This window comes from Acipenser ruthenus, chromosome 13, assembly GCF_902713425.1.
Source record: "Acipenser ruthenus chromosome 13, fAciRut3.2 maternal haplotype, whole genome shotgun sequence".
NCBI lineage: Eukaryota > Metazoa > Chordata > Actinopteri > Acipenseriformes > Acipenseridae > Acipenser > Acipenser ruthenus.
In genome coordinates this window covers 30,932,110-30,949,306 of record NC_081201.1, presented here as the reverse complement: position 1 = coordinate 30,949,306, position 17,197 = coordinate 30,932,110, and the positions used below count along the sequence as shown (strand labels likewise).

Below are 17,197 nucleotides of genomic sequence, written 5' to 3'. Positions count from 1 at the left end.
AACTTATTGGTGGAAATGCATCAGTCCAATTAACATTTCTTGAGGCAGGAACTGTTCTCTAATATATTTGTAGTTATTCATGCTGTCTCACTTTTTTCTATGTATTTTTGTATCTGATTTTCATGAACAGCCTTTTCCTAAAGTTAAACCTGTTATACACTGAAGAGTTTCCCATGTCTGTTCTTCCTCTTGTGGCAGAAAGGGTGCAATGACAACATCATCTGTTCTTGCCTCTGTCTCTCCAGGTTTCAGCCTGTATGAGGCTGGTTCTACATGGGTACTACCCTAAATCATTTCAGCCTTTGAATTAAGTGCTGCCATATTGGTGTTGTGACCTTTTTGTTTTCCAGATGATAGACCTAATACTTCTAAATATGGCTTCATACTCGGTACATAGCTGCATTCTGTGATTCTCTCGTCATCTTTGATTTGCAGATATGATACAAGAAAAACTAACCGCCTTGTCAGTTATTTTATGAAGATGTAGCCCCCACAGTGTCACAGTTGTACATCTCAGATTTGCATGGTTATATAGCAACGTCTTAATGTGTTGCTGACCATGATCTTGACCTAATATGACTTCTATATTTCTGCTGTATATAGAGTATACAGTTTTAGTTATTGTCTTACTGTTTGGTACACAGCTGTATTCTTTCAGTAAACATTAACCCTTTACACTGCTGCATTGTGGTAAACGCTGTCCATATCAATTATACATACCACACTGCTGTACGTGTTCACACAAGGAAAGGAACAAACTAATGGACTGATTGGGCTCTTGTTCTCCACATGCATTCATACTGTATGTGCAAGGTTTCTATTCTCACTGTTACTAGAACATGTCCAAGGGTAGTGTTCACGGAACTAGAGTAAATTTTATGGTAGCCTGTGTTTCTTTGCTTCACGCTGCAGTACACGAAGAACGAGCTAATGGTAATGTTATGTGCAGCATACTCGTATTACAGGTGAAATGGGTTTGGTGGTCACAACCTGGCGCATATACACACATTTCAACACGTGAATAAGTAGTGTGCATTTAATATTCCAGGAATCTTTGCAGTAGCATAACTGCAGCTTGAGTGTCTTGAACCCCTTGCTGGCATTGACTGTCTGCATATTTATTTGTGTACCAATTAATGAAAGCCAATCTATCTAACCTAACAGCACCATTTATTCATCTTAATCTGATGCTAAAAGCTTACTTCTTAGGGGTGTGGATTTTGTGGACATCTGAACAGCAGGGTATCAAATGTTGCTGGTTTGCAAGTCTTCAAAATAACATTCATATATTCAAGCAAAAATGTAACAATTTGGAAATTAACTCTAAAGCCTTTGACACATTGTCTGTTTTTTTTGGTTTTTTTATAAATACATTTAAAGTTACGGTATACATTTTTTACTGAGTTATATTATCAGGTGGAATATTTTTCAGGATTAATAGGAACCCAAAGTTTATACATTGTTGCATATAAATATGACCTTCAAACTTGCTGTGAAACAACAATGCACACATTGATACCTTTATTAGGTGAAGAAAAGCTGAAGTCACAAATTAATGTTACAGGGCTTTAACACTGTGTTCTGGATTAAGGGAAATAGTTAGCCATAAAAAAAAAATATTCCTTGGAGGCATAAATAATAAAACAATTTTATTGGGAAATGTTTATACTGCAATATAATGAAAATGCAATAAAATCTGTTCAGCACCATCATGAATATAACTGATTATGGGGCATTGGAATAAAGCAAGTCAATAACAATAATTTCAGCTGTAAATATCACTGACATCTTACAACTAGGTCTTAAGTTTTTTTGCATAATAAAAGGCAATTTTTGGTCAACATTATGTGCTTGTGCCAGTATGGCCACTTCTAATTTTAGATGGTAATACTAAAGCTTTAGACAAAGCTTGTACTGTTTATGTACATATAATTTAAGCGTATCTTGTAGCCATATATTTGATAAAAAAGGCCTGAACTATATATATATATATATATATATATATATATATATATATATATATATATATATATAATATAATACTAAAGCAGTAATTCATTGACAGCATGAAATTACTTCAGAATACTCATGATACATGAGTACAGAATGCTACAAATACACAGTTCACAATGGAAATCAATTCAATTTCATCAGTTCCAAGGATTCTGAGATTTAAGATTATATGTTTGTTGTCCTGGTTCCAAGAGTTAGATCACCGAGTGTAGCAAAAAATTCTTCCATTTCTTTTTGCAAGAGTTGGTTTCTTTTCTCTGCATCGTCTCGAGCCCGGTCTGAGTTTCGAAGTTTTATTTCAAGCATTGCATATTTCTTTTTTTCTTGGTCCAGTTCCTCCTCAAGTCTATTGACTTGCACGTGCAGCTCTGCACTTGATTCTTCAAGTCTAGAAATTAACAGACAAGCATGTCAGTAACACGGCTGTAAATTCAAAATTAGAGCTCTCAAATTATTTGTGGCCAACAGTATGTTCAGAATATTATATAATATACTATGATGTATTTAAGACCTGTGTCATTAGGTTGAAATGACTGATTTACAGGATGTGTTCTCAAGATATATGTTCAAATTGAAATGTGACATACAAATGTACAAACAGACAGACACCCCCATACTGTATATCCACAGATAATCTTGCTTTGTATACAAGCAGTCTGCATTTTTCCATTGCTGATACAGGATGGCTGGCTACTGTAGTTTTGGAGTTTTGCCCCTTTGCTTGATGTCAACAAATCCAGCCCCCTTTGTATGTGGTTTTGTGTTTATACACAAGGGTGTGGAAACAACTTGATAGTTTTCAGATTTTGTTAAATACAGAAGCAATTGACTAAGAAAGATGGATTGAATAAGAAAAAACTATTAAAAAAAAAAAAAAAACCTGACAATTGCTGGCAAAAGATCTGCAATTGTACTGAACCCTCAAATGCAAAAATAAAAATAAAAATATGGTTTTCGTAAGCCTGAAGGAAACTAAAATGTACTTTGTGCCTGCTGTTAAATCAAAAGTAATACAACTGCTGCTGCATTGTTTTAAGGTACATTTGAACTAGTATTGCACATACATGTACATTTGAACTAGTATTGCACATACAGGGGCAGCAGTGTGGAGTAGTGGTTAGGGCTCTGGACTCTTGACCGGAGGGTCGTGGGTTCAATCCCCAGTGGGGGACACTGCTGCTGTACCCCTGAGCAAGGTACTTTACCTAGATTGCTCCAGTAAAAACCCAACTGTATAAATGGGTAATTGTATGTAAAAATAATGTGATATCTTGTAACAATTGTAAGTCGCCCTGGATAAGGGCGTCTGCTAAGAAATAAATAATAATAATAATAATGTAAGTGTTTATTTATTTACATGAAAAATACTGTCTGTAGACTGCCAGTTATACACAGTTTTTTAATTAATAAGGTTTGTACAGTGGAGGTACAAAAAAAAACATCCTTATGTAGCCATGCTGTTAATAATTTATTTATTTATTTTTTCTTTTTTTAAAACCTACTTCCGTTTAGCAGCGTCTCTGCTCCAGGTGCCATGCTGGATTTTGACGTAAGTAAGTAAGGTTTCAGAAGCAAATACATTTCTATTGTGCATTATTTTTAATTTTGACTTAATTAGCGGAAAATTCTAATAAAGTGAAATGATTAAAATAGACATTGCACGCTATTTATAGAACTTTAGGTCCCAAAATTGGTTCGTGACCAAATCCAATACAATAACCTTTGATGGCAAAGCCTCTGAAACTTAACACAATAATTAACAAGTTTCATGACGTTTCAGTGATGAACCCGAGGTCTGAATCAAATCAAAGTTTATTTCACTTAGCTATACTTTATAATATTTTGACATAATTTTGATTTAATTCCAGGCTCGACTCAGCTCAAAACAAATACAGTCTTGTAAGGTGAGTGATTTATTACAGCATTTTTGGAACTTGTAAAACAAAAAACTACACACAGATCAAATTCCAGCCTTGTTTGAAACAATACTTAGTTAATTTCTCTAGAAATATCAACAAAATCATTACCTTCTTATCCTGGTCTCGTATTCCTCTTTTTGTTTCCCTAGCTCCTCTCTGAGCTCTGTAACCAGGCTGGTCAGTGCTTTTGAACAGCTGGCAGAGTCATTTGATGTAGTCACCATGTTACTGTGTTCACTGCAGTTCATGCTGCTAATGTAAACTTCCAACCCCTCGCTACTGTTCTCCAACTCAGAAGTTTTGATGTCACTCTGCCCTTGAGAGGCTTGTGTAGACCATTCCACTTTGCCACAGATCTGCCCTGAAGAGTCACTCACATTGCAGGCAGCGCAGCTACTGACAGAGTCTGGAACAGAAATCTCACAAGAGGAAGTGGACCATGTTGTGCTGGCTACACTCGGTACGCTCAGACTAGATGCAGTAACGTTGTCGTATGTTGACAGTCTTTGGGGGGAGCCTGAGTCTTTAACCCGGTCTCCTGATGAAGTCCTTCTATGGCCACGGAGGGATGAAAGTCCATTAATTAACCAGTTTCCACTAGATGGCAAATTTGGAATATCCACTGAGGAGCCACCTAATTTAACACTGCTAGATTTCCCCCCTGAACTTTTAAAGGAATATTTCCAGGTTGGAAGGGACTTCATCTGTTTACTGGGACTGGTTGCTGCTTGGCTTTGTATATCTCCCTTTCCCTGAGATGCAACTTTGGACATCATTATGGGGGTGCTGATGTTAACGTCAAGTGAAGTGGCACTGCTGCAGAGATCATCAGGTTGATTCACGCTTTTGTTCTTCGAGTGGCTTCCCTGTAGGTCATCTTCAGAAATCCACTCAACCATGTTGCATTTAAACAGGGGTCTCTCTTCTTGCTGGGCGACAGTGGCTTCTGTTTCTGTACTGGTGAGAAGTCGTTCATGTTCGCTAATAAGCACTGTCATAAGATGCTGCACAAGCGAGGTTCCTGCAAAGAAAATTCAAAGCTTTATACAGTAAATCTGATAAAATAATCTAGTAATATTGGTTTCTTGAGGAAACAATCCTTCAAGAAAATTCTGGTTATAATGTGTATTTCTTAACATAATTCAAGAGGTGCTGTCATTCATACTGGTGTCTTCCTATCAGAATAAAGCACACACCTTCCATTATAGTCACTGGGTCTTCAAATTTAGGTCGTAGAATATTTGGCCCAAAAACTGTGGCAAGGTTCTGCACACTCATTTTATTTTCATTTGAGTGGGACTGGACTTCATCAAGGAATCTGTAAATAGTAGTAAGAGCAATGAAAAAAATGATTGAATCAAAATAATTCTTAAAGATGATGAGTATAGAAAGTCATGTTTTATAATCCACAGCATGGTTTTTATGGATTAAATAAAATCTTAGATATATCTTATAAGTATTAGAAGAAAAAAAAAAAAAACATTTACAGGATTTCTTTTGCCAACATCATTAACTCATTATGAATGTATGGCTTTTATCTACTGAGGCAAAAGAGAGGCAGAAAAAAACTATAACTTACTTGCAAATGTACTTAAGAAGGTTGTAATTGGCCTGAGGAAGATTTTTCACTTGGTTTACCAGCTCCTGAATACCCTGCAAGTGTGAAGTATTTCCATCAAGGACAAGTCATTCATACAAATGCCTTACTCTATATTACACCTGCTCTATATTGCACAGTGGGCAAATAGCCTATTCATTTTCATTTGTATACTTTGTTACGGATATTTCAGCTGTAATTCCAATGTCCACAGTTAAAGTAGTATCAGTATCAGCTTTGACCTGAAGTACACTGACCTCCACCTCATCCTTGGCTAACAGCTGTGCACAGGAGAGAAAGTCTTCATACTTGGCAAAGGGGATAACAGGCTCTGGCAGCTCTCGAAGATATAACTTTAGTAGGGATGCGACTGTGTGGACGTCAGTGTTACTGGAAGAGGTGAAATGAAGGTTATCATATTTCACTGCCAAACCAGAGCCAGGCACAAACAGAAAACACATGTTAAGACTGGTAAAAGCATACATAATTGTTCAGTTTATTGCTGTCATTAATGCATTAAGGATACATACTATATGTGTTAAAGGTTCGAACTGTCCGTAGAAGGTAGAACATATATTCAAATATAAATAACCCAGGATGTTTTCATTCAGAAAAAAGTTATCTATTTGAAATATTTTCTACCAAATGTTTAAAGCGATGTTTTAAAAGAATAACTTAAAATACCTTTATATTTGCAAGAGGATTACAAAAAAAATGATTAATCTCTGAAAAAGATCTTCATACCGACTGCAAGTGGTCAGATAACAGCACGAAAGGATGATAGATTGAAACACATTACTACATACTGTACATGAATTACATTCTTTTCACAGACTGGAAGCTATTGTAAATTTAGACATAGTAGTGGGACTTACCTGTCAAAAAGAGGCTTGTCTCCACAATCAAAGGCATCCTGTAATTCTTTTACTAAGTTTGCCTGGCCGGGCATTCGGAATAATCCCTCTTCATCCAAGCCTCTCTCTCGAATGAAATCTACGCACTGTTCTACCATCAATGGAGCCAGACGCTGTCCGAACTTCTGTTCGTACTGTACAGTGTCTTCTAATCGTTGGCCAAATATGCCTGAATTGTAAAACAGAGAATGGTGTAATTGGGTATTATGTATTTTATGCCACAAAGCAAAACTTTTAAACTATCAAAATAATCCAAAAAAATGTCCAAGTTTCTTATGGTCTACGTAACAAAATCAATTGAAAAGAGCATATAGAGGCACGAATCAAATGGGTGATCAGAAAGTGATCAGATAAGTTGTATGTGCTGACATACATTACACATGGTTGTTGTTGTTTTCAGTCAGTTGAAATGTCCACACATTATATTATACAGTATATCACTTCAATACCCCCACCCACTCAATAACTATTTATATCTGAGGTCATCGTGGAAGACATTGAATCCCTGTAATGCTAAATGTAGATCCAGAGTATAATCACAATGATAGATGCCCACCTTGTGACCAGCTCCATATAAAGCTGTCGGACATTAAATTTGAAAACGGATCTTCCTCTAGCAGGACCAAATAAGACCATTTTACTGAGTCATTGTGGTTCTCTTAATAGAGATATTCTGCTGTAACATACAATGGTACCAGTAGCTTTATCTTCATATGCAAATGTTGAAGATTATACTGCTGGTATAAGAATAATGTAAGTAACAAAAATGGTTTGGTCTCTATAAAAATAAAATAAAAATGTTATACAGTACATTATACAGTAGTTGTTCATCATCAGTTCCATTTTATGGCATATGGTAAAATTCAAAACATTGCATTATTTTCGGGACAAAATCATAATAAAATGTAATCGGTTACAGAAATAATTCTAGTTACGTTATGTAAATCAAACGTATATTTCTACAAAGTACAGTCACAGCAAATCTGGTACAAATAATAATACTACAGACAACTCTATACCAGACTATCTCTCCTACCTTCTTTTGTTTCACAGCAGTGCTGTACACTGCAGCCACTGGAGATTGCACAGAAATCATGGTAAGTCAGAGTACAAGAGCTACAGAAAAGCAAAGCCCTGACTTCAGGCATCATGAGAAACATTCCAACTCCCAACAATCCCAGTACAGGCAGCCTTACGTTAATCCAGTGAAGCCAGCATACAGTAAGAGACCTTCATAAACGACCAAAGGCACATCTGCTTTTGTCTTCACGACCAGGAACTAATCACAGCTTGCAGTAAAAAGTATTTGAACAGTCATAAAACTACTCTGAAGTCATCCTGTAGGCAACAGGACAGGCAGGTATAATCTTGCCTGCCGTGTTTCTTGTATCCGGCATTGCAGCCAATGTAAACAGCAGCCAACTATAGGTCACAAGTTATGACAGAGACAATACATTTCTACTCTAATTGAATGTCAGTTCTATCCCTGATGACTCGAAGAATTCAGTAGCATTTGCTGCCCCCTGCATGCCATGTTAATCTGAGACAAGGGGCTGGTGTCTGGCATGAATTTTGACACGATTTATATTTCTGTGTCAGTTACAAATAAAAAGGTTTTTTTGTGTTACTGCTTCAGACTTTACAGTAACAGATTGCACTGGCTGGGGGTCGCTCTTGTTTTATAGTCTTGCTATAAATAACTAGTTATTTGTAACGTAATGCCTAGAAATGTAGATGCTTCACAGCCTCTTACCTCACTGTTATGTTTGCATACATACCATACTGCATTTCCATCAGCAGATAGACTACTGATACAACTTAAATTCAGAAGCCCTGGGTTTCAGGGATTTAATCATAAACTTGTCTTTTCCGAAATTATATTCCATGTGTTAATGCCATAATTACATCTCTTTTCTTTCAGAATTGGTGATTCCTTGTAGATAGTGATACACCATGCCATGTAATGTTAATTTTATACCAATGCACAATGACTGGCTAGGACATTTTGTTCTTCATTTTACACCCCATTTTTATCCACCTGCAATAGTGACTACTTGGTCTTCACCCACTGTTGCTGCATTAATTATTTATCCTCCTGCTTTCACTGGGACTGTTTTAACTGATTTTGTAGAGGTTACCCCTCTGGGTCTGTTTGAATTAGTTGCCAAATTAAAACCTACCACCTGTTCTTTAGACCCGTTTCCCACTTCCTTATTCAAATCTTGGTTGTCAACCATGTGTCCCTTTATTATTAACATAATTGATCAATCACTGAGATCTGGAATTGTTCCTTCACCCCTTAAACTTGCTGCTATTACTCCTTTATTTAAAAAAATATATAATAATTTGGACATTTGGACTCATGTGCTGTGCAACTACAGGCCAATATCAAATGTACCTTTTCTGGCAAAAAATTTAGAACGGGTGGTAGCGTCTCAACTTCAGTTACATCTACTGTCTAATGGGACCTTTTTTATTCAGTATCTATATGCTCCCTCTCGGAGAAATAATGAGTCGTCATGGCATTAGTTTTCATTGCTATGCTGACGACATACAAATCTACCTGCAGACTAAATTTGATACTGCTTTGGCTGTTTCTGTACTTAATACCTGCCTGACTGAAATTGAAACTTGAATGCAGCAGAATTTTCTGCAATTAAATCTTAGCAAGACAGAAGTCATGCTATTGGGTTCTCCACACCAGCTGCGTAAAGTTGGTAGTTTTAGTTTAGTCATTGATGGGCTTGAGATTAGTCCTACGAAGTTAAAAATCAAGGTGTTACATTTGACTCTGCGTTGTCTTTTGAGGCCCACGTTAGAAATATCTGTAGAGTATCTTTTTTCATCTATGAAATACCGCTCGCCTAGATCATCTTTTGTCAATGTTTGATGTGGAGAAACTGATACATGCCTTCATTTCATCGAGCATTTACTACTGTAATGCCTTGTTTGAGGGTGTTTCCACTAATGTTCTTAATAGGTTGCAATACAATACAACAAATTCTGCTGCTTGAGTTTTAACAAGAAAAAGAAAGCATGACCACATAACATCAGTTTTAGCATCTCTCCGCTGGTTACCAGTTAAATATAGAATTGACTTTAAGATCTTGCTGCTGACCTTCAAAGCCTTGAATAGCCTGGGTCCATCTTACATCAGATCTGCTTTGCTGCTACATTCCCTAACGCAAATTTACGGTCAGCTAAAAATTGTCTCCTTTTTGTGACAAGAACAAAATTAGGAACTATGGGAGATCGTGCCTTTTGCTCTTTGGCCCCTCGTCTCTGGAACTCCCTTCCAAGGCCTATCAGGGACTCAGTCTGTGTCTATGTTTAAATCGCGCCTCAAGACCCATTTTTATACATTGGCTTACTGCACTGTTGTTATTGTATTGTTTTATGTATATTTATGTATTTTAAGTTTTTTTTTTTAAATGTAAAGGGCTTTGGGATATCTTTTAATGAAAGGTGCTATACAAAATAAATATATTATTATTATTATTATTATTATTATTATTATTATTCATAAACACAAAATGTCTAATGATACATTTATGTGGAATGTCTAACAAAATCCACAATTTTAAATAGAAAAGGTAAAGGTATTCCTTCACCTTTTGGCAAATAATTCATATTATTTTCCAATGCTATTTGTAATACCTCCTCCAAATGGAGCCCAAATGACGCGTCGGATTGCTTTCACCCAATCTTCCATGTCATTCTGGGAGTTGGCCATGAGGAGAAAGGCTTCATGATTGACGGCTGCTCTGTCCCGCTCTCCTGCACCACCTGCAAAAAAAAAAAAGATAGTTCAGCTGCTTGATTTGAACTCTAACACCAAATAGAGAACAAAATGTACTTTCTCTGAATAAAACTGTACAAGTATGATACAAATAGTAAGTTGTAGTATGAAAATAGAACTCCTTTCTATTTCATACTGCAATAAAAATGGAGTACCGTAGCTATGCATAAACAGTGATTTGTAGTGGACTCCACTAGTAACCGCTTTAATTGGAAGTGAACACATAACTGAACTAGCATCAGTACGTAGGTGCTGTAGATCCAGACTGAATGATATATTCTTATAGCACCTTTTAAAAAGTACCAGATTACAAAACAAACAACTGTGACAGAGAACTGTATGTAGTGTTAGCACAGCACACATAACAGTTATGTATAAGAACTAAGAAGAAAAGTACTTTGTACTGTATATGAATGGCACCTAAATAGGACAAAATATTTGTATGTGAATAAAGGAGGTAATAGTATTAAAACATGCTTTCAAGCTGGTTTTCTGCTGGGTCAGCTGTAGCCATTTAAACATTTTTTTTTTTTTTAGAGATCATGTGATGTCTGACATGGTTTCACACATCATAATCATTATGTTGAGTCAGGTTTAAGTCACATGAGTATGACACATGCATTTGTATCATTTTGAAAGGAAAGAGTGCTTCAGGCCTTCAGGTGTACATGCCTGTGGGTAATCAGAAGATCATGGATGATGTATGGTTTGAATAGCCAGAGATTATTCTGCTTTTTTTTTTTAAATTGTATTTGTAATTTAGATAGGATTCATTGTTTTATGTGTTGCACCTTCCTTATCTTGGTCTAGCTGTGGGAAAGAGCTCTGAATTCAAGTTATTTTTACTTGTAGCATGCGTGCTTTTCCAGTCTTCTCTTTGAGGATTCAGGCAATGATCAGAACAACCACATATCTGTACCAATTCAAATGAACCTGTCAGGTCCTATGACACTGGATATTTTCAAACAAAGTCAACATCCATCACCACAGTAGCTTCCCTTTAGTAATTAGTGTTATAGATTTTACACTTTGGCATGCTTTGTTTTTTATTTCCTGACGTATGTGTTAGCTGAGCCTCTGAATTTAATTTTGCATTTAGCAGCCTCTTGTGTGATGTCCTAACTAATCTTCTTTCTGCCACTGGTAGATAATGCAGTGTTAATAGTCATTACTATTGCACCTTTAAAACATGCATATGAATGGACTTTCGGATTGGGTATGGGTACTCAATTATAAATTTAATTTGATTTACAATTTGAACAATGATTCTAATTTAAAAGTTACTAGCACTTTCATGGAAACCCTATGCACTGCATAATATCTCATATTCAAGTATATACCATATTTTGAGCCTCATATTTTACTGTCCCTATGTGTATCAGGTACAGTGTGATGTCTTTGAAATTTAGGCCAAACTTAATTCTTATAACTTCTCCTAATACATTTAATCAACTTTCATCTCATTGAATATAGCAACAGACACCACACCCTATACATTTCGTTTATTTCAGCACAAGACAAGTTTAAATGCTTATTAGTGAACACACCCCACGAGGGAAATGCCACTGGCATGTGGCATCTGATTTCCGTACTAGAACCCCAGGTTCTGCAGTAATACCTGTGGTATAAACTCATCCAGGCTTTATTTTTTTGATCATTCCAATTTGTATGCACTTGGTGCAGGATTTTTGGGTTCACGTTTTGGTTTCTAGTCACATACGGAGTGTGTAACCTGCCCTGACACAAAAAGCTAATTAAATCTGAATAATGAATCTTTAAAAGCCATGTGAAATGAGAGCCAACCAAAAATTCCTTTTATAAAAGGTTATTTTGTCATGAGAAAAGGAGAACATTGACGTACGTTTCTCCCCTCTATTGTATTACTGTAGATTTAAACAGGTATACCACAAAAACAAAGCATACAACTCCAGATTTAACTTCCTATTATACCCTAACCAGTAGTAACACGCCTAGTTTATACAGCATTTACTGATTTCATTTCACAGAACGTCACAGCATCGTTCTACAGTCCTTACAGTAATTTACAGCAAAAAGAACTAATAAATAGATTATTTTCATATCAACTTACCCTTTCGAACCTTCCTCTTTTTAAGATGCTTGGCAGTAAAAAATGGCATTTTGAGGAATTACTGGTTACTGCAGACTCCCAAATTCAATGCTAAACAATTAATCAAGTCCTCAAAAATCCCACTGAGGAAAGGACTCTGTTACAATAAATCATCTAGTTCAAGACGCATTGTGCAGATTTCGTTTTCCTTGTCAGCACTGGTATGATGACAATTTCCATGACACTATCATAGGCAGGAACGTTTTGCAGAGGGAACTTCTGCTTTACTCTGTTACCACAGCAACCCAACATGTAGGTGAAAGGCCAGGGTGCAAAAAATAACTGACTGTAAAAAAAGTGTTTTATATAAAAACATTTAAAATACCTTTTATTTAAAAACAAATAAAGAAATAAAAGAAATAAATAAATAGATGGTCGACTGAACCAGGAATTATTTGGTGGAAGTCTGTATGGACATTTCAGTAGTTTTATGAAATCAACACATTAAAACCACACCAACCACAATCCACTATAACAGTATTGTAACCTTGAACTTTGAAGTCTGTTAGGATGGGCCAGCAATGAGTAGCCTACTGCCTGAGAAGCAAGTAAGAAATGATCCCCCCCTCCGCCTATCATAATCCTATATGAGGTTTCAAATGCAGTTGTACAGTGTATGTTGTACAGTGAGCGATTTGTAAAACAATCCAGCATGTATTAATTAGCACACAAGTAAACTCCCATGAAAATAATGTTATTAATACATCTCAAAATCATCGGCATTTAATTTGAACAAATGTACTATATACTGTACAGCACATATGCCATCTGGATGAATTGTTACCATTTCATTTCACTAGGTGGCACAGCTGTATTATTTCTTTCCAATACAAAAATGAATGCATTTTTTTTTTATAGATATACAGATATTAGAAATATTAGAAATATATTAGATATTAGAAATACAGATATTATTTAAAATGTGAAATATTGTACATTATTTATGATCATATATAATGAATTACTAATATATATATATATATATATATATATATATATATATATATATATATAATCATACAGGAAGTGAATCCCTATGGAAATCAAGAAGCATGGCATTAGACAAATTTAAAAAGGAAACATTTAATGATGCATGTGTTGCCCCACCCCTAGCAGATTTTTGTTTTACCTATCCACAGGGACGTGACTTGTGGTCATTCAATATCGAGATCAATCCCTGCACATGCACATCTGTTTTCTGCGTTTTGCCTTGGGATGGGGTACAGAATAGTAACAGGACAAAGTGTAAGTGCTCAGTCATGCAAAAGAAAGCTAGTAACAGTTTGGCCAAAAGCGAAATTATAAGGTATTGAAAGCAGCAAGTTACATATTGTATCACAAGCTTTTGATAATAATGGCCTCTGTTTAGGATAAAATACAATTACAAAATGTGAGTGCAAAGAATAAAGTTAGCAAGACACAACATCAGTTTCTGTGTTCAGGCTAAATATGAATGCTACTGGATGCAGGTGTCCACCCCACTCTGGCTATAAACATCTAGTGCACAATCCATCACCATGAAGTTATTAAAGTAAGTCTTCACGATTCACAGCTTGACTTTGTAGTTAATTATTTTGCATTGCTAAGGTGCCCACAATGATAGTTAATTATATTTCTTCCCTTTCAGGCTCTTCAGCCTGACTTTTCCAATCCCATTTGGAAAAGCACTTTTTTTTTTTAATGTAACACCACATACTAATAAAAGAGATTAACATAGCCTCCATTAACCGGTGGTACAAAGTCATAAGAGGTTTGATTTGTCTTCAAGATGCCTGATTGTTTCATTTTTGGGTCCTCCGAGGACCATGAAATTGCTGCTTGTCACTTTAATGGCTACATTTCTCATATGTCGACACAAAGTGCTTTTCTTTAAATATAGCGACAATGTCAATGTTTGAGGGCATTGTAGTTCCGTAGCACTAATGCAGAAAAAGACTAACAAAGGAAAGTATGTCACCTCTGAGAGGATAGAAATGTCATATGTTTTAAAATCAATCTGTTTCTAAATATTTCTGTTTGCACTACAGTATTTGATTCTCCCGATCGGAGGACAGGTTGCTGTGTTGTTTATTAAAACAGCCACATAAAGGTACTAAGGGGATAGTTATAAAGAAGTTTTAAGTTGTATGGCAATAACTTTTGAAGGGAATGGTAAATGGTTCATGGGCCTATAAGGTTTTATATGTATAGGGTGTGCAAAAAAAAACACATGCAAAAGGGATTTTACATTCAGTCACCATAAATTATTTTGACTTCTTATGAATTATTGCAAAGAAAAAAAGCATTAGCCAGAGAATAAGACACTGACAAAAACAGGCATAACTGTATTATCCAAGCAAAGCAACCTTTTGGGGTTTTGCTGTGTATTTGCACTAAATCAGAGGACCGGATGAAGATATGTGGAGAAATATAAATCATTTCCATGTCTATTGAATTTGAGATCATACTCCAGGGATGGAAATAAGACTACCATTGCATAGCAGTTTGATCCATTTACTGGATTTACTATGAGTTTCATAAGGCACACCTGAGCTTGTTACATACACACTGTAGCTAATCAAGCTTGTATTAAAACATGGAATGGGTGAAACTGTAATGCAATAGCAGTCTTATTTACATCCTTGTATTTAGAGAGAATTGCTAATATATATGAAATAATGTAACTGTAACAAGACAAGATTTATTGAAGAAACAGAAAAAAATAATCAGCAGTCTTAGTTTGAACTCCAATTTCAGGACTCTGGACAGAGCACTGGGGGGGATTAATCAGCATGGGGAAATAAATGTTCTCAAGCAATACGCTTTGAATATATTAGCCACAGATAATTGAAGAATAATAGGTGCAGCATGTTTAATCCATCACAATAATCTTTTTTTTTTTTTGTTAACCTTGATAGTGTATAATTATTTGCTTCTGGCACATTTAGAGGCAGGACAAGTTGCATTCTGCAGTAACATGAACTTTATCCTCATGTGGGTTTTAGATCATTGGGCCTTGTACTACTAAATGATTTATGAAATAAATCTCAGCATCAAACAAAATAATTGAGTTCATGTTGTCCCTACTCACCCTTTTTTTCAAATGGAAAAACACCAAAAATTACTTGCGAACACTTCTCTTAACACAAAAATGGCTATGTGTATATATCCAACATTTATCTTGACCTAAACAGAAATTTACAGTTTTTTATATGCACAACTGGGTGCTTGAGAACCAGGCTGATACATGTTACAACAGGCTATCTTACAGAAAGTGGCAAATTTGCACAGATTCTGAGCATCACCCCCCCCCCCCCCACCCCACCCCTCCCACCCCCCGAGACATTGTGATTTATTCCTTTTCTGGTGCTATTAATCTTTTCCAGCACTTGGGTCATTTGTCCTCCAAGGAAAAAGACTCGCATGTATTCAGCCTGCAAGCTTTCCTTGTCAATAGACAGAAATGCACTTGGATTACTCAGGTTCTCCTGTAGAGTTTCAGAAATTAATTTTCAGAAATATTACTCCCGTAGTGTTCAGAACAACATCAGCAGCAGAATGTGGATTTTGTTATTTATTATTTTTATAAAAAGAAATACGAACCTAAAATACAGGTAAACATCACAATTCTGCAGCTAGTCATTTCATGTTATTCATTCATCACCTCTCAAAAAGTATAAATTTAAGAAGGCAGAAAAGCCACTATGTTAATAGATGTAACTTTTCCGAATGTGATGAAGACCTTTGCACAGGGCAAACAATAAGATTCAGGCAGATGATTAGTTTACAATGAACGATAAGGCATAAAACCCCTTTTACATGTAGAACCAACTTAAACCCTAACAACTCAACATGCACCTTGGTTATATTTTCAGTAATAAAACTTTTAATCTGTTGCAAAATCATCATTTTGGATTAATTACCATATATATATATTTTTAACCATGTTTTGTCATTCTATTCTGAAAATATTAGTGTTGTAGTGCCTAAAGAAAAACAAGTAGTCTAGGGCCTCCTACAGACCCTAGTATTTGCAGACTATTCATAGTTATACTGTAAACATATGCTTTACTTATTTATTTTTTCCAGACAGCAGTCATGTTACAGTTACCTTTTATATTTGTCCAAACAATAAATATATTAAACAGATATTGAACCAATATTTGCAAAGGTAAAAACAAACTTTTATAAACTAAAAATTATTACAAACATAAAGACATTCTGATGTTGTAAATGAAGAGCCAGAACTGCCTTAGTAAATGCTGCTTTTCAAGCAGAATCTCTCCCACAGAGTTTTCTTTGTTATTTCTCCCCTGGCTTCAGCTATGTTAAAGTGAAAATAAATGGGACAGTCAGGCTACCAACATCATTGCTTACACTGCAACTAACAGCCTCGCTCCAGACAAAGCAAAATCTTGTTTAGAAAACGACATGCTTTGGCATCATGAAACAAAAAGAACAAAACGTATAACTCTTTGATTTTTCTTGAAAACAAGTAAAAGTTTTCCTTGGCTTTCATTTGTTTGTAAAGCCATTTTAAGCACAATGCTAAATGTCGACGTATTACTAAGTATTCAGACTATTTGCATTTCTGTTGTTTTTTAGATATATTTTTAACTGTGGTTTTAACTGTATAGTTTTATCATTTGTACTGTACTGTACTACTATTTATTTATTAGCAGACGCCCTTATCCAGGGCGACTTACAATTGTTACAAGATATCACATTATTTTTTACATACAATTACATTATTTTTTTACACATTACTTTTACATACAATTACCCATTTATACAGTTGGGTTTTTTACTGGAGCAATCTAGGTAAAGTACCTTGCTCAAGGGTACAGC

At 35.6% G+C, this 17,197-nt stretch overlaps 1 protein-coding gene across 7 annotated transcripts in view; it reads right to left on the bottom strand.

Moving 5' to 3' along the window:
* Positions 1-2,043: 2,043 nt before the first annotated feature.
* Positions 2,044-17,197, bottom strand: part of LOC117417917 (rho GTPase-activating protein 22-like) — a 33,877-nt gene continuing 18,723 nt past the window's right edge. For 6 of the 7 annotated variants that reach the window (XM_034030316.3, XM_034030317.3, XM_058985092.1 and 3 more), the window contains 7 exons: positions 10,101-10,229; positions 6,405-6,612; positions 5,787-5,919; positions 5,512-5,585; positions 5,129-5,250; positions 4,041-4,953; positions 2,044-2,401 (listed from right to left, as the gene is read on the bottom strand). In XM_034030316.3, the coding sequence (XP_033886207.3) occupies positions 2,179-2,401; positions 4,041-4,953; positions 5,129-5,250; positions 5,512-5,585; positions 5,787-5,919; positions 6,405-6,612; positions 10,101-10,229 (1,802 nt within the window). In that variant the 3' untranslated portion in view covers positions 2,044-2,178. Of the gene's footprint in view, positions 2,402-4,040; positions 4,954-5,128; positions 5,251-5,511; positions 5,586-5,786; positions 5,920-6,404; positions 6,613-10,100; positions 10,230-12,331; positions 12,533-17,197 lie in introns of those variants that run through there. The other variant, XM_034030319.3, reaches the window with a different exon arrangement.